Source organism: Heptranchias perlo, chromosome 33 (assembly GCF_035084215.1).
Source record: "Heptranchias perlo isolate sHepPer1 chromosome 33, sHepPer1.hap1, whole genome shotgun sequence".
NCBI classification, from domain to species: domain Eukaryota; kingdom Metazoa; phylum Chordata; class Chondrichthyes; order Hexanchiformes; family Hexanchidae; genus Heptranchias; species Heptranchias perlo.
In genome coordinates, this window is record NC_090357.1 from 17,436,844 (window position 1) to 17,462,753 (window position 25,910).

Genomic DNA, 25,910 nt, shown 5'->3' on the forward strand with positions numbered 1-25,910 from the left:
AGTTCTTTTTTTTTCCACCTATTCCCTTTTTTAAGTCTCCTTATTTCACATGGCCGATAGGATGAACTACTTACCTGCTCCAGAGTACCTGCCAATGGTGCCAAATGAAGATATCATCAGGAGGCGTGTGATGACACTGTAGAGTGACTTCCCTTCTGACATTTTCTCTGTGCCTAAGGGAAGATCCTGAGCACCACACAGCACTTCCCCATGATGACATGGTTGTGACCGGTAACTCACCATGAGAGAAACTATGCATCAGGATCCATGGCAGGGTATGCTGTGGAAAACTATAAAGACCACATTAATGTAGAAATACGTGAGCAGTTACTTGACCATAAAAGAGAACAGCATGATGGGGATTTGACCAATGTTAACTCCTTGACTCCCATACATAGGGTAGTTACAATTTCATACACACTCACAGAAAGACACAATTGTCCTTAGTATGTTGATAATTAAGTTGGCTGTGCAGGTGCTTGGTACCGTCTGGCCTTCCCTTCCTCCCCCCCTGTAGATAAGGACATGCTGGCTTATAAAATAATGAGAATACAGTTCTTGAAGAGGCCATGTAGCCTTGATACTGACTTCATCCCTGTGATCAGCTAGCTTTGGAATTTAGGGAGGCAGGGTTCTCTCATGCCTGCAAAGCCTACGTGCCAAAACAGGAATGAGCTATGGAGTCCAGAGGAGGCAGGTTCCCTATTTTTGATTGACTAACCACTTGACCACTGAGAGTGTACGTGTACGCCCATATTCAATGATAGACAGACATTACTGAATTAAGTGAATAAAAGAAAGTTAATTCCTTTGTCTTTCGAAGGCGTAGTCTCAACTGTTGCTTGAGCTACCTTCCAACTTGTACAAGTTTCTTAATAAATTCTTACTTGTCTGAAAATAAGTGTTTGGAGTTAATGCATTGTGTATAGTAGGTAATTAAGTTTTCGACAATGCTGACCATGGCTGTTCAATTGAAATGAAAAAAAACTGCAAATCATAGAATGGTTACAGCACAGAAGGAGGCCATTCAACTCGTTGAGCCCATGCTGGCTCTCTGCAAGAGCAATCCAGCTAGTCCCACTCCCCCGCCCTTTCCCCATAGCCCTGCAAATTTTTTCCCTTCAAGTACTTATCCAATTCCTTTTTGAAAGCCATGATTGAATCTCTCTCCACCAACCTTTCAGGCAATGCATTCCAAATCAAAACCACCCGCTGCGTAAAAATATTTTTCCTCATGTCACCCTTGATTCTTTTGCCAATCACCTTAAAGTGCTAAAATGCTGTAAATGTGAAACAAAAATAGAAGATGCTGGCAATACACAGCAGGTTCACTGGCATCTGAAAAGAGAAAAGATAGATTAACATTTCAGGTGTTGGACCTAGCTATGTAGCTCTCTTCAACCTAGGCATCAGTTTGTGTTTATCTGAAACAGATTGAACAAGCAGTATCAAATTTCCTCAAGCTCCTTTATGGAGGTGAGATAATTACATTCCATCCCATTTCCACCACTCGAGCTTTTTTCATCTCGGTGCCATCACAAATCTCTTTCTTCTCGGAGGATGGATGGTCTGGGATACGGATTTGTCTGTACCTGATATCAGTGGTTCTCCAGGAGTGTCTGACAGCAGGAATGATTCAAATGAGATGAGTTTGGTAGTTTATAAAATCTTAGTGTTGCTGACTTTATGCAGTATTATTTAATATAAAACACATTTTGACTAATTATGGCACACCTGCACCTTTACGTAGCGTAATAAAATGGATAATGCCATTGTGTTACCATAATTTTCCATTGCCAATAAATAAAATGTTATTTTTTTTACTCAGACAGTCCTCTCAGTTGCCTCAAGGTTAACTGACTGTGAAGACTCACATTGTAGTTCTGGGTAATTACTTCTTTTCCAACCAATGTAGAACTTCTAAGAAACAGCAAATGAACTATTACTTCCCTCTGCACATGTTATCTTCCATTATGTGACTTTAATTAATGGGGGTGGCACAAAATACTAATGACTTAGAACTTAAGAGCACCATGCTTGTGGATGAGCTATGATTATGTATTTCTGGAATTCATTGTTCCCAGTGAGATTTTTTTTAATGGGACAGAACCATCCCTGGACTCCCAGTTAATTTTAACATGCTGCAGGCAGCTACGGGCTCTAAGGTGATTATTCAACAGGACACTTTTTTAAAAATCAGTGGCTGTTGGAATTATCATTCACCGATAGAATAAATAGACAATAATGGATATGCGGGAATGATTGGCATAATCTAATTGAAGGTTTCAAATATCATAGGAGCACTGAGATTTATAACAGGTTGATAACTGCCATTAGACTAAGATTAGATTACTGCCTTGTTGCAGAGCACTTTAGGACATTTGTTATTTTTTCCACTCTAAAAGAAGGGTTCGATGTTTCTCACAGACCAACGGAAACTTGTATATCTGATTATTATTATCTGATTTACAGGGTGGCAGCCTTGCCTCAGTGGTAGCACTCTTGCCTCTGAATCACAAGTTTGTGGGTTCAAGCCCCACTCCGGGACTTGAGCACAAAATCCCAGGCTAATACTTCAGTTGAGTACTGAGGGAGTGCTGCACTATCAGAGGTACCGTCTTGTGGATGAGACATTAAACCAATGCCCTGTCTGCCCCCTCAGGCGGATGTAAAAGATCCTATGGCACTATTTGAAGAAGAGCAGGAAACTTCCCTGGGTGTCTTAGCCAATATTTATCACTAAAAAAAACTATCTGGTCATGTATCTCATTACTGCTTGTTCCATTTTACATAGTTTACCGAGTTAAAGGCTATTACAAACAAATACTTCAGATAAATACACTTACAACAAGCTGCACACTTGAGTGCTAATTTGGAACATGCACAGTTGAAGTGATAAAATCACTAAAGTATCCCATTCAATAATGCAATTCCATCGACAATAATACAGCTCCCTCAAGTGCAAGAGCTCCTCTTAGACTGTTCCCTGAATTAAGTCATCAGCAGTTAATGTATGGAAAAAATATTCAGAAATTCAGCAACAACAGATCAAATAAGAGCATGATAAAGTTATTAATATGTTGTAGTAATGTAACAATCCAGTTGTAACCTTGAAGTGGAAAGGGTCATTTTTGCTGAAAGTTTTTCCTAATGATATTTGTCACTGTGTTTTAAAAGTAGTGCTACTAATAATTATCCACTGTGGTGGTATAAAGTCTTGTGGCTAAATTGAAATGTGGGCAGTCGACATTGTTAATTATTAAACTCTGCAAATATTTTTAAAGTGCCCTGACTCAAGAGTTGGCAAGACTGGTTTTGTCCAGAATTAACCCCCCCAGCACTGTTTTCTATACATTGGCACTACAGAGCTGCCAACTTCCTTTCTGCATGTACAGCAGAGCTACCATAGAAGCTGTAAAAACAGTAGAAAAGAATATCTGATAGGGAAAAGTTCATTCTGAATGGCATTTAGGTGTGCAGGTCATGTTGGTTTACAGGGTGGGAAAGGTGAGAACACTATTTTAAACTAGTATGAAGTTTCCTGCACTTTTTCTGCATTAAATGTAGATATGGGAGTGTGATTTAACTGAAATCCACCTTCTGTAGCTTTATTTAAACAGCCAACAGCATCAGACCACATCCTGAAATAGCAGTGACAAATTTCAGACGTGCTCCACATATTATTTTACAAACTATGTGGAGGCTCCATTTTTAGCACAGCTGCATTTTGGAACAGACGGTTGATAAATTCTGTTGTTAAACTTTACAGTAAGGACATTACTTTCAAGTTTAAAAAAAAAATTTTGCTTCATAAGCAGTTTGTGTTCTTTGTTTGCTGTTGTGCCCAGGACTTTATTTAAAGGGACCATCAACCTGGTGAAGCGTAGGGGCATTTAGGATATTTGAAAGCAGACTGTGGATGATAGGTGGCACAACGATGATGCTGAGTCACTGATCACATGTGCACTAAACAGTATTTATTTAAAAGAAACTGATTTCAATCATTTGTACTTCACAGCTGTATGATGTGAGCTGGATGAGGGCCCATATAGTGATTGGATGATTATGTTCACTTTGATTTCTTTTTTCCCTTTCTTAATCAGAGAGCAGCAGTGTGAAACCTAGTTGGGTGGGACAGTTTTTGGGGTGGGTGGAGAATCAAAATAATTGCTATGGAGAGATAGCAACACTGAACAGATTGGAATTCTCTCCTTTGATCAGAATTATGTTTGGATTGGGCACTCATTTTATCTGTGGTTGACTGTATAAAATCTCCAGTATAAATAGGCTTTTGCTTACCTTACACTCTTTCAAAGAAACACCAAAATATAACCACATCCGACTGACCTCAAAGCATTTAGTTACAACCCAAGAACATCTAAGAGATGAAACAAGGAGGAGGAGGAGAGAAAATCATGGGGAAATTGGAGTCTTTCCCTCGGTAAGAAAAAAAACCCCAGCAACAGTTGCCCCTTCTGATTACATGGGAGCTGACTCGAATTATCCTCGTCTACCATGAAGGGTCCAAAGGCACTAGGGGTGATACGGGTTCACGGACTAGTAAAACCACATCCTTTATCGGAATCCTGTTGATCGAAATCTTTATTGACAGGAAATCCCCCGACCCTTGATTCGCGAGATTTAGTCTGAATTTTAGAGGGAATGGATAATGAAGTCGGTTGACCCAGCTCGCCTATAGATACACGCCGTGAGTTGCCTTGTCCAGGAGCTGAGTGCAGGCGAATGTCTCAGGGACGAGTCAAAGCAGCGAGTGCGTAACAAAGGTTCTGTGGGCCACGTTTCCCCAACTTGTCATCCAGAATGAGAGTGAAGGACTGGTTACTGTCCCCATACCAGGAGGGAACTGCACAGCGAATTGCTTCCCTCCTTGTGGAAGCATTTTAAATCCATGAGAAGATGCTACACTTGTAGCTGGAGGCTTTGTCAGATTGACATGTAAGTCCAAATTGACGGAAAAAGACATTGTGAACGGTTTATTTTACACAGAGAAAATGTTTGCCCCCCCCCTCCGCAAATCATACTCATCAGTTTCTAGCAAAAAAACTATAAACCCAGAGATGAACTCTGACCAATTTTTACTTAAGCTTCTTTCTGGAAAATGAATCATTTTTCAATCTAGTAATGCTGTACAGTCTAACAATAAATAAGATTTGTGAAATAACTGATGATGAATTCAGTTTAATATTTGGGCTTTTCATACTTGCAACCAAACAGATGGACTGCGGTAAAAAAAATCTTCGATATATATTTGGGTTTAGCCTCCAGTTCCTGGTTCCTTCAATTCTTGAAGCCCGCAGGAATCATAGAACCATCGTGCCTCTTTGAAAGAACCATCCAATAGTCCCACTCCCCTGCTCTTTCCCCATAGCCCTGCAAATTTTTTTCTTTTCAAGTATATATCCAGTCGCCTTTTGAAAATTACTATTGAATCTGCTTCCACCACCCTTTTTGGGCAGTGCATTTCAGATGCCATTGGATTATGTTTGCTTTGGTATTTAATTCTAATAACATTGTATTGTTTATGCTAAATGTGATTCTAGGGCTTGTGTTGAACCAGGAATGAGATTGGCATCTCTACAATGTGTGTGACAGATGTGAAGAAGAACTTTTCACATCATTTTGACAGGTCACTGACTGACTGAAAGCTTCACACACACATCCTATCTGACTTTTTATTTGTCACTCTCAGTAATTTTCCATCGGCCTGGCCAGGAATGTGTAGGAAATATCTACAACAATTCACTGACTACATCATTCAACAAAAAAGGAAACCATATTTGAAGGAATTTAGACGATTTTTTTTTAAAAAACCAAAGATTTCAGTTGACCACATAGATAACGTCACCAGGCATTGCCTGACCGGAATGTATTGATCTGTTGCAAATAGGACTCAAGACTTGTAGAAATGAAAATTGAGTAAAAAGAGGAAGATTGACAATGGGCTAGAAATCGCTTGGCGTGGCGAATCAATACTGCTCTCCGCTCAATAGATTAATACTAACCCGCAAACTTACTTTTCTTCGGCCACTTCCTGGAATAGGAAGCGGGGGAGAGCCCAGTGTCAGTTCAGGCGAAGCTAGGACCCTGTGAGAAGTGATCACAAACTCCCCTCGACCAAACAAATCGTAGCATTTTTGACGGTTGCCTGTGCAGGAAGTGAAAGGTACAACATTTTAAAATCAATTATACTCAGCGAAGAAAGAGAGGGTAAGAAATAATTGAATTAAATAAAAGAGACAAAAGGGAAGTGGAGTCTCATTGCTCCTTATTTTAATGACCAAAAACTATTAAAATAAGGAGTAATGAGACTCCACATTTTTGAAAGTTAATTTTTAGTTGTTTGGCAGTCATTAAAACTTACCGTGTTGTTAAAACTTAGTTTAGACCTGTATTTTTAAGTGTACCTGTTTGGTAGTGTGATTTGTTACTTTCCAGTTGGGCAGATAAGCAAGTTTTCACTTTTTCAGTGATTTCTCTGATTGCAGTGTGCGATAGCCCTTTAATTCGAAGCTGTCATATCAGACGAACCAGTAGGAGCAAGTTCTGATTTCCGCGTTTTACTGCGCGTGTGCGAACGCTGGAACTTGCACCTCCATTTCACCACTAATAACGGAGAGCGCTGTTTAGCTCTCTGTTATTCCGCGAGCGATTTCTGCCCCATAATCTTTGATGCAAAGGGGTCCAGTGTTGATATTAGATCCTTAGCTAAACCAACTATAATCCATTTAGATGTGCAGCACCTTGGTTTATCAAGAATTCACTAAAGTCTCTTTAGTATCTCACCTGCCTTTTTTATCCTGGGGAAAACTGGTTACGTCGGAAAGGATGAGAATAGAAAGATTTTCAAGGAAAAACCATACTGTATTTCTTTGAGGTAAAATAAATTATTAAACACTGAATGTTTATTAATTGTGATATAGGATGCCTACACAAGGGAGATTTACAAATAATTCTTGTATCCTTAAAATATTTTTCTCACTAGAATTGATTGTACAGTACTATTATAACTATGTGGGTAAAACAAACACTGGATCCAAACATGGAATTACCTATCCATGCATTTGCAGTGCTTTTTGACTTGCAAGAGGGTGTGGAGTCAGTCGCAACAGCCTTTCCCTCTGGTTCTATTCGTCCATAGTATTCTGACTGTCTGAAAAACAATGTGGAATTTACAGTTCAATGTGGGATTAACAGTGTTTGGATTTCTTTAGGTGACCTGGGCCTAATTACCATGTTAGTTATAGTGCAAATGCGCCTTAAGTATTGGTTTAGAATAAATATCCAATGACTACTATAAACACTCTATGTCTTATAAATCATTTGAACTAGTTTAGCAGACCTGTACTTTTATTAGACTGTGGTGAGACACTTTGCATTATTCAATATTATATATTTTCACTTTTAAGGAATGACCCTAATTAATAATATAAATCCCAAAGTTTATTTAGTATTCTGAAGTGACTGTAATATTAAGGGAATAACAATACATTACAAATCCAGCACAGAATATATTGGTCCTCATTCCCCCTCCCCATAATGAGGAGAAAGAAGAGCCCACCTCTATATTGATATACTGTAGTTGCCTGTTTTAGCTAACAGGCCTGTAAGACACTGCAATAGCTCCTCACCTGCATAGTAATCAATTATAAATACTGTAGCAACATTCAGAGTGGCAAATGAGGAGAAAAAAGGGAAACATTCAAGCTGAGCCATCTGTGACCTCCTGAACTGTTAATCAACCCATTCATTGCAATTTTGCCACATCACCTAGACAGGCAAACAATGGGCTGCTAAGCAACCTCAATTGAATATGACACTAGGACCTTATAATTGACAGCAGCTAATAGGGGCTGTAAAGCAAAGTAAAGTCATGGTGGGTCGGCTCCTCTGAGGAGTTCAATTCCAAAAATGGAAGGTTCCACTGTGGGCCAGTTTTGGTCCATGGGCTTGGACAAAGATCCAGTAAGGACTGTAAAGGGGTGAATCTGTTTCACGTGGAGTTTATCCAGGAGTATTTCTTCTGCAGGACATAATGAATTATCAAGAGACAATGGACATTCAACAGGTAGTTAGAACTCTGGAGTTAGGAACTCGGAAACTGTTGTGCTGTAGAGAAGGATGTTAGAGCCTTATTAAAATGGGGACTCAGCCTGGTGCACCTTACTCTGTGTTACATTAGCGTGACCGTCACAGCATTGAATGTTCAACATGATCCATAAGATTTTGAAATACTTGTAAATTGGAATGTATTTCCCTTTCCTTTAGAGATGCTACTTACTGTTCAATGCTCACATGTCAGTGGTAGTTCTCTGCCATATTGTATTCTTGCTCAAGTTACAGTAGGCACCACCTTTGAAAGCAATGAGCTTATAGTGATTACAGAAATGGAGACATCAACACTGACGCAGGCCCATCAGGGTTAGTCACAGATACAAATAGAGCCACCTTTATTCCATGCAGCTCGCTAGTTTGCTGTACAGCCATAAACCAGTGGTACTTTCTCAGCTGGGGAGCAATTATTACCACGGGACATCTACAACTAAAACGCATTAGCTCATGACACATAGGGGCGAATGTGGCGGCCAAACACGTTAAATATGTACGCAACAAGCACTGCAACAAATAGTTAAAATGATTTTTTTTAATGTATATAGAGTTTGCCCTTTCATTGTGCTGAAAATAAGGCATTAGTTGTCCCAAAGTCAAAATAAACAAAGTGGATAACTCTTGTGATGTCATTTGGGGGTATGTGGGAGGCCACTGTGGAATAAGAGCTGGGAGCAGTAGTGACCTTTGCTACCCCTGGTAGTGTGACATAGATAGTTTACTGACCCTGTAGGACCTTATGGACCAGGTGGCACAACTCAATTGCACCCTGTTTGGTGATCCTGAGCTTCCTTGTTCTTCACCATGCCCAGGTCGATGACCTTGTTACAGTAGATTAACTTGCACACTGTAAGTTATGCACCTCCTATTCCCTCTGCACTCTTGAAACACCCTTCTCTTCCTGATCCACTGCAGTCTACCCACCAATAGCTTTTGTACCCATGTTCTTGGAAACAAAAACTCCTCTGTATAATTTATTTCTATCACTGTTTTGAAATGTCTCCCTCTTGTTATGCTCTTTAACTCAGAGTTGATATGGTCAATAGAAAACTCACTCCTGCATGAGTTCATCGTTAGTGAACTTTAACAAGGTCTTGTTACAATTTTTCTCGACATTTTTTTATTTAACTGTTTTTAATCTCAGAAGTTTCTCAGCAGCTCCTTAAGTGGACCTATAATCTGGAAGCTATACTTTCATTGTAATCTGCTCTTGCAGAGTTGTATGACCCGAGGGTTTTACATAAAAATGCATAGAAGTTACAACATGGAAACAAGCCTTTAAGCCCAACCAGTCCATGTCAGCATTTACCCTCCAAGCGAGCAAATAGAACTAATCATATTTACTCACTCAGTTCCTATATCCTTTCAACCCCTTTTCCATCATCATTAACAATCACCATACTCACAGTAACTGTTAACTGGATGAAATGTATGCTTGCATTACCACACTCACTTTTGAATGGAAATGTGAGAAACTCGGATTAGATTTTAGAGGGTAAAACAAGTAATATACTTACAAAATACCCTTTGAAAGAATATTTTTGGATATAAAAAGAAAGTATTTGAGACTGATTGGAAAAAAATCTGTCCCTGAATAGCAAATTGTGCCTGTTTTCAGTATTTCATATCACTTTCAGTATGGTTTAATTGATTTGAAGTATAGTCTGATTTACATAATGTTATCCATACGCATGGAGCAGAACAGAGTACTTTATCTGACCAGATTTGAGAACTTAGAAGATACTGCCGAACTAGGATTGGTAAAGAGGCGAATGGCAGTCCTTAGACTTTCAAGACTACAGATTTCAGAAGTTGCTGATAATTTCTATGATTGCCACTTCTATCATAGAAATATTAGGAGACAGGAGACAGTCTGGCCATCATCAGCTATTATTCTGTAACTTGAGAGTAATGCTCTTTACAGTGAGACTGATTATAATCAGCATAAACTCTCAGTTTGCTGCATATGTTGGCAAAATGCAGCTAAACAATGATTAGAAATAGACCTGTTACTGTTGGATAAATATGTTAAATTAATAGAGAAGTTTAGAAAACTAAATTGTAACTGAAATAGTGTTCAATAAAGTGTAAAAATTGCAATATTACAAAAGGAAATAATGGAAACTCCAGTTTAAATATTTTTGATTGTTGATATTTTACGTATTCTGTTTTTTTCAGCATGACCACAAACTTTCTATTAAAGAACTGGTAAAAAAATATGAAAGTAACCTTGTAAAAGTGAGTATATTTAGCTTCGCAACTCAACCTTTAGTCTTTACTAAAGCAAGGCACTTTCGCAAAGAAAATCACTACTTTTAAGATCAGCTGATTAGATGTGCAATATAGCTAAGAAAGTGGTATGTTTTATTACAGTCCAATCTTGATAATTCAAAGGTTTTTGTGCTAAAAAAATTGAATTGACCAATAATTTGAATGAAGCAACATTAGTAATGCAGCACAATGGGAATTTGTGGCTAAAAAATTGATCAGATGTTGAATTAAGCAACTTTGAAATTAAGAGTAGGCTATTGATTTTCTGATTTCCTTCTGTAAAAGCAAATGATTTATTTCGAGTCGTGTGAAAACTCAATTTTGCAACATTGCAGCCAGTAGAATAAAAACAGTTAAGTTCTAGTCAGCATCACAGAATGGTGTAACTGTCCTGGACAAAATGTTTCTCTTCCCGTCAGTTCATTTAAAATCATATTTCCTTGTGTCAGATTTTCTACAGACTTTAGTATTACAAAGGAACAAGAATAGGCCATTCAGCCCCTCGAGCCTGTTCTGCTAATTGCTCAGATCATGGCTGACCTGTACCTTGACTCCATTTACCAGTCTTTGATCCATATTCTTTGATACCCATATGTAATAAAAATCCTATCAATCTCAGTATTGAAAATTTCAATTGGCCCAGCAATGATAACCTTTAGGGGAAAGAATTCCAGATTTTCACTGCCCTTTGTGTGAAAAACATAAAAGCATAGAAAATAGGAGCAGGAGTAGGCCATTCGGCCTTTCGAGCCTGCTCCGCCATTCAATATGGTCATAGCTGATCCTGTAGCTTAATACCATAGTCCTGCTCCCTCCCTATACCCCTTGATGCCTTTTGTGTCTAGAAATCTATCTAGCTCCTTCTTTAAATATATTCAGTGACTTGGCCTCCACAGCCTTCTGTGGTAGAGAATTCCACAGGTTCACCACCCTCTGAGTGAAGAAATTTCTCATCTCAGTCCTAAATGTCCTACCCCATATCCTGAGACTGTGACCCCTTGTTCTGGACCTGCCAGCCAGGGGAAACATCCTCCCTGCATCCAGTCTGTCTAGCCCTGTCAGAATTTTATATGTTTCAATGAGATCCCCTCTTACTCTTCTAAACTCGAGTGAATACAGGCCGAGTCGACCCAATCTCTCCTCATACGACAGTCCTGCCATCCCAGGAATCAGTCTGGTGAACCTTCGCTGCACTCCCTCTATGGCAAGTATATCCTTTCTTAGGTAAGGAGACCAAAACTGCACACAGTTCTCTAGGTGTGGTCTCACCAAGGCCCTGTATAACTGCAGTAAGATGTCCTTGCTCCTGTACTCAAATCCTCTTGCAATGAAGGCCAACATACCATTTGCCTTCCTAACTGCTTGCTGCACCTACATTGCTTTCAGTGACTGCAGGTGCAGCAAGCAGTTAGGAAGGCAAATAGTATGTTGGCCTTCATTGCAAGAGGATTTGCTTCCTGGAAAGATGCTTTGATTTCACTCCTGAATGGCTTAGTTCTAATTTTAAGATTGTGCCCCTTATTCTTGATTCCACCACAATAGGAAATAGATTTTCTGTATCTACTTATCAAATCCTTTTATTATTTTAAATACCTCAATTCAATCATCCCTCAACCTTCTAAACTCAAGGGAATATAAGCCAAGTTTATGCAACCTGTCCTCATAATTTAACCTGTTAAGCCCTGGTATCATTCTGGTGAATCTGTGCTGTACCCCTTCCAAGGCCAACATATCCTTTCTGAGGTGCGGTGCCCAGATCTGAATGCAGTACTCCAGATGGGGTCTAACCAAAACTCTGTATAAATCAAGCAGCACTTATCCAGGAGTACAACTCAGAAGTAAGGTTAATCACTCTTTCTTCTGGGAAACTGAGGAGTTAATTCTTTGTCGATGACTTCTTTAAATGCTTCCACAAATCACTGTAAAATGGCTATTTTTATACCCTTTTGTTACTGCAAAAACAGCCTGTTAGTGTTTATGCCAAGGTCCAGCAGACAAATGTCTTATCTCTTGTCGTTATTAATCAATGTCTTTTGAAAGTATAGCAAAGCTCTTTCCCTCAGAACAGTCTGAAGCAACAATAATATCCATGATACCTTTTGAATTTGGTCAAACTTCCCAAAGTTCTCTGCTTCATTGGTGTTTCAATACAAATGATCCATTCCTTTATCCATTTCGCAGTTCCCAGGCGAGTGCCACCCTGACAGTTACCTCTCAATAGACCCTGCTTAAGAGCAGACACCAAAAAGATTCATATCTAGGGTTTCAGGTCCATTCTTTTAGTCTCCCTTAAAAAACAATATTAAAAATCTGTATTAAAAAGTCCAAAATCCTTCACACCTAAATCATTTTGCTCCTCCACAGTTCCTAATCACTCACCAATAAGAAAATATTCCGATTTGTCTTTCTTGGATCCAAAGTGGATGACCTCACACTTCCCCACATTGAACTTTATCTGCCAGTTTTGCCCAATCGCTTAATCTGCATATGTCCCTTTGTAATGTCCGGCTCCCATACTCACAACTTAATGTGCCTCCTAACTTAGTGTCATCTGGAAACTTGGATATACAATTTTCTGTTCCTTCATTCAAGTCATTGATATATATGGTAAAAAGCTGAGGCCCTAATACAGATCCCTGGGGAACACCTGTTGTTACGTCCCGTCAATCAGAGTACATTCCCTTTATCCCTACTCTCTGTCTCCTACCTTATCAAATGCCTTCTGGAAGTCCATATAGATAACATCCATAGACATTCCCCTGTCCACCATGTTAGTGACCTCCTGAAAAAATGAAACTAGATTAGTCAGACATGACCTACCCTTCAGAAATCCATGCTGACTCTCTTTGACCAGTTCATACTTGTTCAAATGCTCAGTCACTCTGTCTCTGATGATAGATTCTAGTAACTTTCCTACAACTGATGTTAAACTGACAGGTCTGTAGTTTCCTGGTTTCTCCCTCCCTCCTGTCTTAAATAATGGAGTGATGTTTGAAATTTTCCAATCGAAAGGCAGAACTCCCGAGTCTAGAGAGCTTTGGAAAATTATGACTAACGAATCTGCAATTTCCCTATCTGTTTTTGGTCATTACGCTGTTTAAGGTTTCAGTGAGTAACTGAAACATTCTCTGAACAGCAGGAAAACATGATTGAAGGCATTTTGAAAAGCAAAGTATGGAGCTGACTGACTCTATGTCCACATTTCATTAAATTATTCGTGCTTCAGTGACCGAGTATGTCACTGAGGCCATTGCTAAATACAGCAGCTCGCACCATCCATGTCAACCCAAAGTACAAGCTTTTTAACCCATTGAAAATGTGAATGAACTATTGTAATTTTACAGCAGTGTGGACTTACTGTGGGAATAATAGTATGGAATTTAATGTCCCAGTTATTCAACATGCTCAGTGCTGATGCTGTACAATCTTTCGAGTAATGCCTCCACTTTTTTTTCTTGCCATTCTTTCTCTGCCAATTTTTTTCCTTCTACTCCTTTCCTGAAGGCATCGACTCCTTAAGTTTCCCGGAGTGGTGGGTGCTCTCCAGTTTTATTACGCAGAGAGTTGTTATGATCTGGAATGCACTGGCTGAAAGGGTGGTGGAAGGAGATTCAATAATAACTTTCAAAGGGAATTGGATAAATACTTGAAGGGAAAAAAATTACAGGGCTATGGGGAAAGAGCAAGGGAATGGGACTAATCGGATAGCTCTTTCAAAGAGCCGGCACAGGCACGACGGGCCGAATGGCCTCCTCCTCTGCTGTAACATACTATGATACTATGAGATCTGACAGTGAGTGACAGCAGGCTATTTGACCGTTGGGATCATTACTGTCCAGGCTGATCTGACATCCACAAATGGGTGCATCCAGTAGGGATCCCTGAATTACAACCAGGAGTGGAAACTCTGGCTGACTTTCCTCATCTTAGCTCGGTGGTTCTGAGGCCAATTTTAGCACTTTGTCCACCTTCCGCTATCAACTGCCTCAGCAGAGACCTGGGATTGAACCTAGGAACTTTCAGGTTTGTATAGCTCAGCTACACAATGGCTAAATTCACTAAGTCATCGAAACAGCAGGAAAGCGTTCAATGTTGTATAATTATCACCAGCAGCCAATTTTTAAAGTTTGAAATCTAAAGTTTAAAACAGCTTGCATGGATTAATGTTGGAAAAAAACTGACTATTCTTGACTTAAAAAAAACTCAGTAATTTTGAAGGCCAGTGAGCAGAGTACTGTATGTAAAGTTAAATACCTATTGGTGGATCTCTGCTAAGAAACAATGTGAGTGGGAAGTGTAATGGTAGTTCCTGGTACATGCTACTGATACAGCACTGCTTGATGCAAAATAACTAGGTTATGAAGCTAGTGTTTCTTATATTTGCACTGTAATCAATTTTTACATTGTCTGGGTAAGAACTTAAGAACTAGGAGCAGGAGTAGGCCATGTGGCCCCTCGACCCTGCTCAGCCATTCAATAAGATCGTGGCTGATCCTTGACCTCAACTCCACTTTCCCGCCTGATCTCCATATCCCTTGATTCCCCTAGAGTCCAAAAATCTATCTATCTCACCCTTAAATATACTCAACAACTGAGCATCCACAGCCCTCTGGGTTAGAGAATTCCAAAGATTCACAACCCTCTGAGTGAAAAAATTTCTCCTCATCTCAGTCTTAAATGGCTGACCCCTTATCCTGAGACTATGCCCTCTAGTTCTAGACTCTCCACTTTATAGGGGCCACATAAAGAACCCTTCAAGTCTAAACATGTCTTTCTGGCACTGTTTGTACAGAATATTTTTGAAAATTCACAGTGGAACTACATGGGTTGCGCACTCTTATCACTAGGCTTCACTGTTTACTCATGGCTTCCTGCCAATGTCAATGTTCAAACTCAGGCTTAAGAACAGAGTCTCAAAGATAACAGTTCTCATTGATCTTTAATTGAAGAAAATAACAATTGATAATAGAAGGAAATTACTCAGCAACCATAAATAGTTCTTAATCAATTAGCTTATCCCTGGTATAGATCTTTAGATCCTTTTGACTACTGTCACTTGTAGTATCAAGTACTGTATTACTTTTGTAGCTCTTCAGTGATTTTGTTACAGGGTCTGACCAGTGCAAGAGCAGCAGAGATCCTTGTTCGGGATGGTCCCAATGTGCTCACACCTCCCAAACGCACCCCTGAGATTGTCAAGTTCTTGAAGCAGCTGATTGGTGGTTTCTCCCTTCTGCTTTGGGCAGGAGCAATACTTTGCTGGATTGCTTATGCTATTCAGTTAGTAGAAGGCAACACCTCGGCCAAAGACAGTGTAAGTGATAACCTTATACCGAGACTTTGTATGTAAAACTGGGAAGTGACTATTTTGAAAATTAACTGCTTCCATACTGATTTCACCTGAAAAGTTAACGTCCTAGAAATTTGGTCAGGCAGCGCCTGTTTTTTGGGCACTAAACGGCCTCATAAGCCTCCAGTATTGCGGGCAGAAAGTGCACACACATTATGAGCCAGAAGTGTGCCACCCACCATATTGGTAAAGGCCAACAAATTGCCCATGCCTGAAACAGGTGTTAAGCCCTTTGTGTATGCAAATAAGGGGCCTAATGCCTGTGAGGCCCCCACTGCAAGGCTGGTTTTCCCTGAAGCAGTTAGCTCGCCCCCCCTCCCGATTGCATCCATCCCTTTCCCAATTGCTGTCTCCCTTCCTCTCCCGGTTGCCACCTTTATCCCCCCCCTCCGCCCCCGCCGTTGCTACCCCACCCCCCTCTGCCAATCCCGGCCACCACTCACATTCCCCATTCCCGGTCACCCCCCCCACCCATGGGGCCGCCTTTGGCGTCATAGCTTTACCGGTGAGCTGACTGTTACTGTCCGCAACTCACCAGCTCAATAGAAATGAGGCCCAAGGCAGAATATCAGGGGCACCTTGGACTTCACAATTCAGGCACAGTGAAATGGGCGCGCCCGAATTTCTAGGCCAACCTTTCTTTTCAGATGCTGGTGAACTTATTGTACATTTCTAGCACTAATCTGCATTTCAGTTTGCACTGTAATTTATTTTATGAGTTAATGCAGGTGATTGCTATCATCCATATAATACGAAGCATCAGTTTTTAAAATTAAAAATGCAACATTCAAAAGTTTGCTTGATGACAACTAGCCTTTACTGAGAGGTACTGCAATACCACAATTGGAAAGCATTAATGAATGAGGGTTTACATCAGAACCCTGACACTGTGGGCACCCGTACACTTGAGGTTACAGGGAACTGAACTGTGGTCTAAGGACAGCTAGAACAGTCATGGTAGAAGGAAGTGAAATTCTAGCTCAATTGAATGAGATTTGAGTCGGAGGAAGTTTTAGAGAAATGAAAGCGGGTTTGAAAAGTGCCCAAGTAGCTCTGTGGGTCAAGCTGGGGGAGGAGGAATAGAAACACCAAAACATTCAGACTTTTAAAAAAAAATCACAATTTGATTTAATTAATGTCATTTCTAATATATTTAGGGGTGAAAGAATGAGTAAAATCAAACTTTTAGTTTTCTGAAACTGGAATTCTGCTTGGTAACAGTTTTGGCTCCTCAGTTGTATTTAGGTGTTGTACTTGCTGGCGTTGTCATCCTCACTGGCTGCTTTGCCTACTACCAAGAAGCGAAGAGTACCAATATCATGGCAAGCTTCCAGAAGATGGTTCCCCAGGTATTCTATGTCATTTATTAGTTAGTTATTGATGATGTTTATGGATTTATATAAAAATAATAATCTTTAATAATAAAGAGCAAACCTGTATTTTGTGAATTCTGGTGAATCTCCCATGGACTTGACTTGCTTAGTCGGAGGAGATGGCCTGTCATTTAGCTGCATTTGTAGTAAGAGGCTGCAGCACCTCTGAAGCAAGTGAGAATAACAGGCTTTCATGTCGTATTCAAAAGCAAAATACTGCAAATGCTGGAAATCTGAAATAAAAACAGAAAATGCTGGAAATTTCACATCGTAATTGTTGTTTTGGTATCTCCAAAACAACAATTACGATGTGAAATTTCCAGCATTTTCTGTTTTTATTTCAGATTTCCTGTTTGTTTTTTTGTTGAATGTGTATTCGGGGGTTCTGCAGGTGACACCTCTCTGTCTGAACACGGTGATTGCCTTGGCAACGGGCAGTTGCAGGGGCAGTCTGTAAACACCATGTATTGTTCTGTGATGTATAAATGCGTAGACTTCAAGGAGCTCCTGAACATTTACCTGACGAAGGAGGAAGCCTCCGAAAGCTTGTGAATTTAAAATAAAATTGCTGGACTATAACTTGGTGTTGTAAAATTGTTTACAATTGTCAACCCCAGTCCATCACCGGCATCTCCACATCATGAATTAAGAACAGCAGCTGGTACCTTTACCATGTTACCTATTCATTTCAATGGCCTGGTGTCACAATCACAACAAACCAAGAAAAGGGAATTTCCTGCTTCCATAACATGCCAATATTGGATGTAATTTTTTTAATGTTCTATTTAACAAAAATTTTCCCAAGATGAAAACATTATTGTTGAAAATTGTTAAAAGGAATGTTCTTTTCATAAAATTACATAGAATATACAGCACAGAAACAGGCCATTCGGTACAACAGGTCTTTGCCGGCCGGTGTTTATGCTCTACATGAGCTTCCTCCCACCCCTACTTCATCTGACCCTATTCTTGTGAAGGGGAAAATAGTTCAATATAAAGCACTTTCCTCTAGATCTGGAAAAAGTTACACAAAGAGGGGATCTGGACAGGTTATTCCTATTTCTAAGCATTCCCCCCTCCCTCTGCCTGCTCCTGCTCAGAGACCTGTCAGAGAGAAAAAGAGAAAGGTTGGTTAAAAGCTCGTACATGACCATACTGTGTCCTATACTGAGAGGCACTGTGCTGACACCTGTACCAAGGAGATCCCATAGATTGACATGCAGGCCAGTATTGAGTTGGGAGATGCTTGATCCAACAAGAGTTCAGCATCAGTGCAACACGCAGTAGCTTGAGATGGCCTTTTGGACACAGTATAGTCCTGTACGAGTTAAAAGCGAAACCCGAAGAATGTAAATTCACCGAGGCTTTTAACCAACCTTTCTCTTTTTCTCTCAAACACACACATCTCTGATGTGAAAGTCAGCAGCCTTCGTAACAAGCATCCCTCTTGATTGTGTTCCACTGTTAAAGTTTACCAGGGAATAAAAGAATCCCAAAGTCCTTTACAGTGGATGACATCAGCCCTTTTGGAAGGTTCCTTCATACAAGGCTCCTACTACCCAGTGATGGGTTGCTTCCTGTCCTAATAGTTTGAACTCAAAATTTTTTTATGGCATTGCATATTTCCCATTCACACCACTATTGCAAAAAACAACTATTGTGTGAGAAAGTCGGCAGTAGATGCTAACTGAACAAAAGCTTTATCAGGTGTAGAGCTTTTGAGATTTATTTTTGATGTCAGATGCTCATTTTTAAAAATTTACTCTCGTGATATGGGATCCTGGCAGGGTTACATTTATTGCCTGCCCCTAGTTTACCCTGAGAAGGCGATGGTGGGCCTTCTTCTTGAACTGCTGCAGTCCTTGTGGTGATGATGCTGCTATGATAGTGTTAGGTAGGGAATTCCAGGATTTGACCAATGACAATAAAGGAATGAGGATTATATATCTGTCATACGGTAATGTAATGGTTACGATACTGGACTAGTAATCCAGAGGCCTGGTCTAACAATCCAGAGAATGTGAGTTCAAATCCCATCAAGGCAGTTTGAGAATTCAGTTTAAAAAAAACTTGGAAATAAAAAGCTGGTCTCAGTAAAAGTGACTTTGAAGCTGTCGAATTGCCGTAAAAAACAATTGGTTCACTTATGCCTTTCAGGGAAAGAAACCAGCCATCCTTCCCTGGTCTGGCTTATATGGGAGTCCAGACCCACACCAAAGCGGTTGACTCTTTACTGCCTTCTGAAGTGGCTGAGCAGTCCTCCCAGTTGTATCAAAACCACTACCAGCAGTTCAAGAAGGCGGCCCACCACCACCTTCTCAGGACAACTAGGGATGGGCAATAAATGCCAGCCTTGCCAGCAATGCCCACATCCTGAGAATGAATTTAAAACATTTTTAAAAAAAGGATTGTGTGTGACTTGATGGGAAACATATCACTGCTGTTTAGTCAACCAACATTTCACATAACGCATTTTAAATCTGCACAAAAATGAAGAATAGTAAATTCTTGTTGAATTAACTTGGTTAAATTGTTGAATGTTATATTTCAGCAAGCCCTGGTTATTAGAGACGGTGAGAAGCAACAGATTACAGCAGATAAACTTGTTGTCGGTGACATCGTGCTGATTACAGGTGGTGACCGAATTCCAGCAGACCTCCGACTCCTTTCTGCCCAGGGTTGCAAGGTAGAACATCTATTTTAGATTAACTGGTAATCTGACTCTAGGTTGCAGCAGCAATTTTAAAAATCCTACTTTTAAGAGAGATCTTTGATTTCAGATGGCAAACAAGAAAGGCTGGTGTCCTGATGGCTCTCGCTGCCTTTAACATATAGCGGTCTACATTTTCAGCTGATTTTCTTTGCTCTTCATGTTCCCCAATATCACCAAGCATTCCCTGGTTGAGAAGACAAGCAGCCAATCTGCTCCCAGCCAGTCCATCATCTGCTATCAGATACTGTACAACAGAACCATAGGCAGTCAGTCTTATTTTTCCCTCTCTTCCCATCTGCAATTATCTCACCTTCCCTGGTACTTCAACAGTGATAATCAATACAGATTAAATATGTTCAGCAGAGAATTCTTTGAAGGAAAAGTCTAAATTTCAAGACACAGATTTCTTTATCATTGTTCTACATCATTTTTAAGACTTGTAGTGACATTTTATAGAAACATACAGCACAGAAGGAGGCCGTTGGGCCCATCGTGCTTGTACCGGCTCTCTAAAAGAGCTACTAATTAGTACCACTCCCTTGCTCTTTCTCCATAGCCCTGCAAATTTTTCTTTTGTAAGTAGAGATCCAATTCCCTTTTGAAAGTTACTATTGAATCTGCTTCCACCGCCCTTTTAGGCAGTGCATTCCAGATCAATTTTATTTAAAATATTTAAAATTAAAAATAATCTAGATTATTTTACTGGTAAATAATTTTTTTAATATAATTATGTTTAAGACATAATTGATTTGTTACTCCCTTGAAGGTGGACAACTCCAGCCTGACTGGTGAGTCTGAAGCACAGTCTCGTTCCACTGAATACACACATGAGAACCCACTTGAAACAAAGAACATTGGGTTCTTCTCCACCACCTGTCTTGAAGGTAGGCTACAGCTAGAATCATAAATGATACAGCTCAGAAGGAGGCCATTCGGTCCATTGTGTCTGTTTTCCAATCTTTCGACCCCTGTGCAACTGAAGTCCCTAATCACACTGGGGTATGATTCCACTGGCATTAACATTACTCTGCCTAAGTGATTATTCTTCATGTATAAGTTTACACAGTGAATGAAGTTTCAGCTGTTCAAGGACAAGGGAGCTCATAGCTGAGACTGATCAAAATTATAATATTGTTTGTGGTGTCACACTTTGTAGTTGCTTCAAATGTGTATGGAAAATTAGATATTTAAAATATGCTGTATGATTAAACACTTATAACGTGTTTTTTTTTATTCGTTCACGGGATGTGGGCGTTGCTGGCAAGGCCGGCATTTATTGCCCATCCCTAGCGAGATTTTACAACTGAGTGGCTTGCTAGGCCATTTCAGAGGGTAATTAAGAATCAACCACATTGCTGTGGGTCTGGAGTCACATATAGGCCAGACCGGGTAAGGACGGCAGGTTTCCTTCCCTAAAGGACATTAGTGAACCAGATGGGTTTTTTACGACAATCCGGTAGTTTCATGGCTATCATTACTGATACTAGTATTTTAATTCCAGATTTTTATTTAATTAATTGAATTTAAATTCGCCAGCCGCTGTGGCGGGATTTGAACTCGTGACTCTGGATTTTAGTCCAGGCCTCTGGATTACTAGCCCAGTAACATAACCACTATGCTACCGTACCCCTCAGTGGTAGCACTCTCACCTCTGAGTCAGAAGACTGAGGGTTCAAATCCACTCTAGATACTTGACCACATAATCTAGGCTGACACTTCAGTACAGTACTGAGGGGGTGCTGTACTGTTGGATGAAATATTAAACCGAGGCCCCGTCTGCCCTCAGTTGGACGTAAAAAATCCAATGGCACTGTTTTGAAGAAGAGGAGTGGAGTTCTCCCCGGTGTCCTGGCCAATATTTATCCCTCAACCAACATCACTAAAAGGGACCTTGCTGTGTGCAAATTACCTGCCGTGTTTCCTGCATATTACATCAGTGACTACACTTCAGAAGTATTTCATTGGCTGTCTATTGCAATCAAAAATATCTTCCCACAACTGTACCTATTAGTATAAATTGTTTTTTTATTTCAAAAGGCACTGCTACTGGCATGGTGATCAGCACAGGAGATCAAACTATCATTGGACGAATTGCATCCCTTGCATCAGGAGTACAAAATGAGAAGACTCCCATCGCTATTGAAATCGAACACTTTGTCCATATTGTAACCGGTTTAGCTGTAACTGTTGGAGTAATGTTTTTCGGCATTGCACTGTTTATGGGGTACAAAATACTAGATGCCATCATCTTCCTGATTGGCATCATTGTCGCTAATGTGCCTGAAGGCCTACTGGCCACCGTCACTGTAAGTTCATGCCATCCACGCAAGGCCTCGTTCTTTGATGCTTTATTTTCCTACTGAACTTGAAGCTTTGGGGTGGGGCGGGGGCGGGGAAAGCTTCTGGCTCCATAAAAATCTTAAAAAGTTAAACCAAAACTTTTCTGAGTGGCCTCCAGCAGTCCCTTTAAAGACCTCTGGCTAGGCCGTTCAATGACCTGGGCAACTGGGACCAGCATGCACGGTGCGTACTCCACCCATTTGCGCATTAAAATTGCATATTTAAACAGCGCCACGCCCCACCCCTAGTCTTTTTTGGGCAGAAGTGCTGGGCAGCAGTTGAAAATCAGCCCTCACCCCATCTGTGTGCCAACTGAACCAAATTAAGTGATTATTCTGAATTTCGTAATAAAAAAACCTCTACTAGTAGGTAATAATCCATTCATCCTACCACATGCTTACTGCCTCATCCAATGTCATAACTAAACCTTTCCTTGCTATTCACAGCATGTTTCCGTTATTTGTTTGTAGGTTAGTAACTTACAGCTTCTTTGGCAAATACAATAAAAGTTTTCGCCCGAGGCAGCCAGATTGGTATTTGGTACCAGATACTAAACCTAGAACCTCCTGATTAGGAAGCATGCACTTTTTTGCCTACAAGCTGCAATATAGGGGCCGTGAATCCATCCTAATGGTTACAATGCCCTCCGCCGCTGACCCCACCGGAGTTTGTGGGGTCAGTAGAAGGGCACCTAATTACCATGCGACTGGCAGACGCAAGATCACATCAGGTGCATCTCTGGCGCCCATCTGTCCACGGCTGTCACAAACTCCAGCACCCATTTCCAGTTTTCATTTGACCATCAGTGCAGCGTGGGACGACACAGCCTTTGTAGGTCCCTAAGGAAGGCTAGTTTTCCATGATATTTGATGGAGATGAAGAATTAGGTGAAGCGCCTCATCCATTTCTAAGGTTTTCAGAATTGGTACATTCTACAACAGCAACATTTGAAATGTTGGGCTCTGAAATGTAATTGTGGAATACAATGTGTTTGTCCCAAATTCTTATTTCTGCTAAAAGAGCATAGCGAGGAATTTCAGATTAATGTATTACGTATCCCCAGATGTAATATCAGAGTTCATAGAATGTACAGCGCAGAACCAGGCCATTCGGCCCAACAGGTCCATGCCGGTGTTTATGCTCCACACGAGCCTTCTTATCAGCATAACCTATTCTTTTCTCCCTCATGTGTTTATCTAACTCCCTCTTGAAATGCATCCTGGTATTTTTTCATCAATGTGATAACTCTCTAAAAATGTAATATTCTTGTTCTTTAATTATTACATTTGGTCCAATTAGAATCATTTGTTATTTTGAGTTATTGAATGACATGGTTTCAAATCTCTATTGCACATTAATATGACCTTGCATTGCAAACGAAAATGTTAAGTTCATCTTTGTCCTTTGATTCACAGGTTAGTCTCACCCTGACAGCCAAAAGAATGGCCAAGAAGAACTGCCTAGTAAAGAACCTGGAGGCTGTCGAGACTCTGGGCTCCACATCTGTTATCTGCTCCGATAAAACAGGAACACTTACCCAGAATCGAATGACTGTAGCACATCTATGGTTCGATAATCATTGCTATACAACGGATACCAGTGAGGAGCATTCAGGTATATTGGAAGCATGTGATTGAATGTGTGTTTACATTATCCTAATGACAATTATTCTGATCCAGCAGCCTAACTGACTGTTTTTAGATCAGAGAAGATATGCAGTTATTGGCCCGTAAATTGCTCCGAGTGGTGAACCAGCAGTGCTCGCCACTCATTAGATTTAAATTCACCCACTAAGTTACCGCGTTCTTTTTGGCAGCAACTTCCTTGAACTGCGAGTTTAAATAAGTTCCGCGTTCTTTCCCAGGCTGTGTGAGTGGTGAAAGGATCTCTAAGGGCCCTCAACCAATTAGGTTGAAGCAAGCCACGCGGTGAGAACCAGGAAAGTGCAGTTTATTCACAAACCGCGCAAACTAAAAACCTGGATGTGCCCGATAAAGTATTATAAAAGAGAGGATAAGATTACAATACTGGAAATAAAAGAGACAGAAGGAAAAAGTAACAAAAAAAATTACATTTTTAATTACATTTTTAAAAAAATGTCCAAAAACTATTAAAATCAGGAGCAATGAGACTCCGCATTCTTAAAAGTTAATTTTTAGTGCTAGAGAGGTTGTTTGGCAGTTATTAAGACTACCACGCTGTTAAAATTTAGTTTAGACCTGATATTACTGAGCGTATCTGTTTTGTGGCAAGATTAGTTAGTTTTCAGCTGGGCAGGAGAGCAAGTTGGCGCTGGTCCATTGATTCCATTGATTGCGGCCGGCAATGTCCCTTTGAGGTGAAGCTGTCACATCGCTGACGAACCAGGAAGAGCAAGTTCTGGATTTCTGTATATATGCGGTCACCAGAACTTGCTGTTTGATTTCAATTTCTGGGCCATTATGTATTTTAGTTTTACTATCCCTTTTGAGAAATAAGCTGTCAAACAATTGCCCAAAGATGACTTCAGACAGTCATTTTGATCTCTGTATTGTCACTTTTTACTAGGACAATTGTTTGAATTCTGAATAACTTCAAACGTCAAGAGGACTTAAATCTTCTCTGAGCGCTATTTTTAGCGTACCGGTTAATTCTTGATATGTTCCTGCCTGCTTATTTTAAATAGGCTAACAGCTATTAAAGTAGCACAGGCAGGAGTTTATTGCAAATGTGTTTATCAGTGTCACTAAAATTAACCTCCCCGTCTAAGAATTTATTCTAGTTTATTGAATAACTTTTCATTATTATTTCATGGGAGTCCTTTTATGCTTGTGCTTGTCATTCTCAGCCCATTGCAGTGCAAGTGGAGCACTGAATCCACTGTAGTGGATCCTTAACGCAATTGCCCATTTGAACTGTGTCTCTGCTGTTGCCTGACCTGTAGTGTCGTACCTGGAAATCTTCATCCCGTGTGGCAGGAGATATCCCACAGAGTTGTGTAACTGCGTTGTGCTAGAATGCAGCTTTACGTTGCTTTTTAATTTTTGGCTCATTTTAAGAAAAATAAATACTCTGTATTGTAGCTCAAATTTTTAGCAGATCAATTGTCAGTGCAGCCAAGCAGTCTGCTGCCTCTGTTGCAACATGGTGTGAAATGAGGGTTAAGTACAGACCCATATGTGCAATGAAACCTTGGAAAATGGTACAAGTTATATTTAAGCACCGGTAATGCCATCATTATTTAGGTCAACTTGGCTAAATCATGGTTTCCATGCCCATAGTGATGATCAGCTATTCCCTCCCAACAGTACTCCTGTAGTTACTGAAGCCTAAACCACAAATTGCACTTCTGTTCATTGTAAAACCACCAGCAGTTTCCAGGCATATATATATATATATATATATATATAAATATATCTTTAAAAACAACACACATTACCATGGTGAATGCATTCCTGGCATTTTTTGACTACCCATTTTTACTCTATAATACAAAGGAGTTACAACAACTTGCATTTATATAGCACCTTCAACATAGTAAAACATCCCAAGGGTAATCAGACAAAAATTGACACCTCAGAACTGAGTTTGTGGCAGGGGCCGAAGACAATGGCTTTGATCTTCCCAATGTTTAAATTGGAGGAAATGTCGTCTCATCCAAGACTGGATGTCGGACAAGCAGTCTAACACCAGAGGCAATGGAGGGTTGAGGGAAATGGTGACGAGATAGAGCTGGGTGTCATCAGCGTACATGTGG

The 25,910-nt window shown here is 40.2% G+C and overlaps 1 protein-coding gene across 1 annotated transcript in view; it reads left to right on the forward strand.

Moving 5' to 3' along the window:
• The first annotated feature begins 267 nt into the window (after positions 1–267).
• The window catches only part of LOC137301268 (potassium-transporting ATPase alpha chain 2-like), a 60,332-nt gene continuing 34,689 nt past the window's right edge, over positions 268–25,910 (forward strand). The window contains exons 1-9 of the mRNA XM_067970726.1: positions 268–399; positions 10,306–10,365; positions 15,509–15,712; positions 16,984–17,097; positions 19,673–19,807; positions 20,601–20,718; positions 21,872–22,140; positions 23,590–23,788; positions 24,039–24,043. Of these exons, the coding sequence (XP_067826827.1) occupies positions 268–399; positions 10,306–10,365; positions 15,509–15,712; positions 16,984–17,097; positions 19,673–19,807; positions 20,601–20,718; positions 21,872–22,140; positions 23,590–23,788; positions 24,039–24,043 (1,236 nt within the window). The remainder of the gene's footprint in view (positions 400–10,305; positions 10,366–15,508; positions 15,713–16,983; positions 17,098–19,672; positions 19,808–20,600; positions 20,719–21,871; positions 22,141–23,589; positions 23,789–24,038; positions 24,044–25,910) is intronic.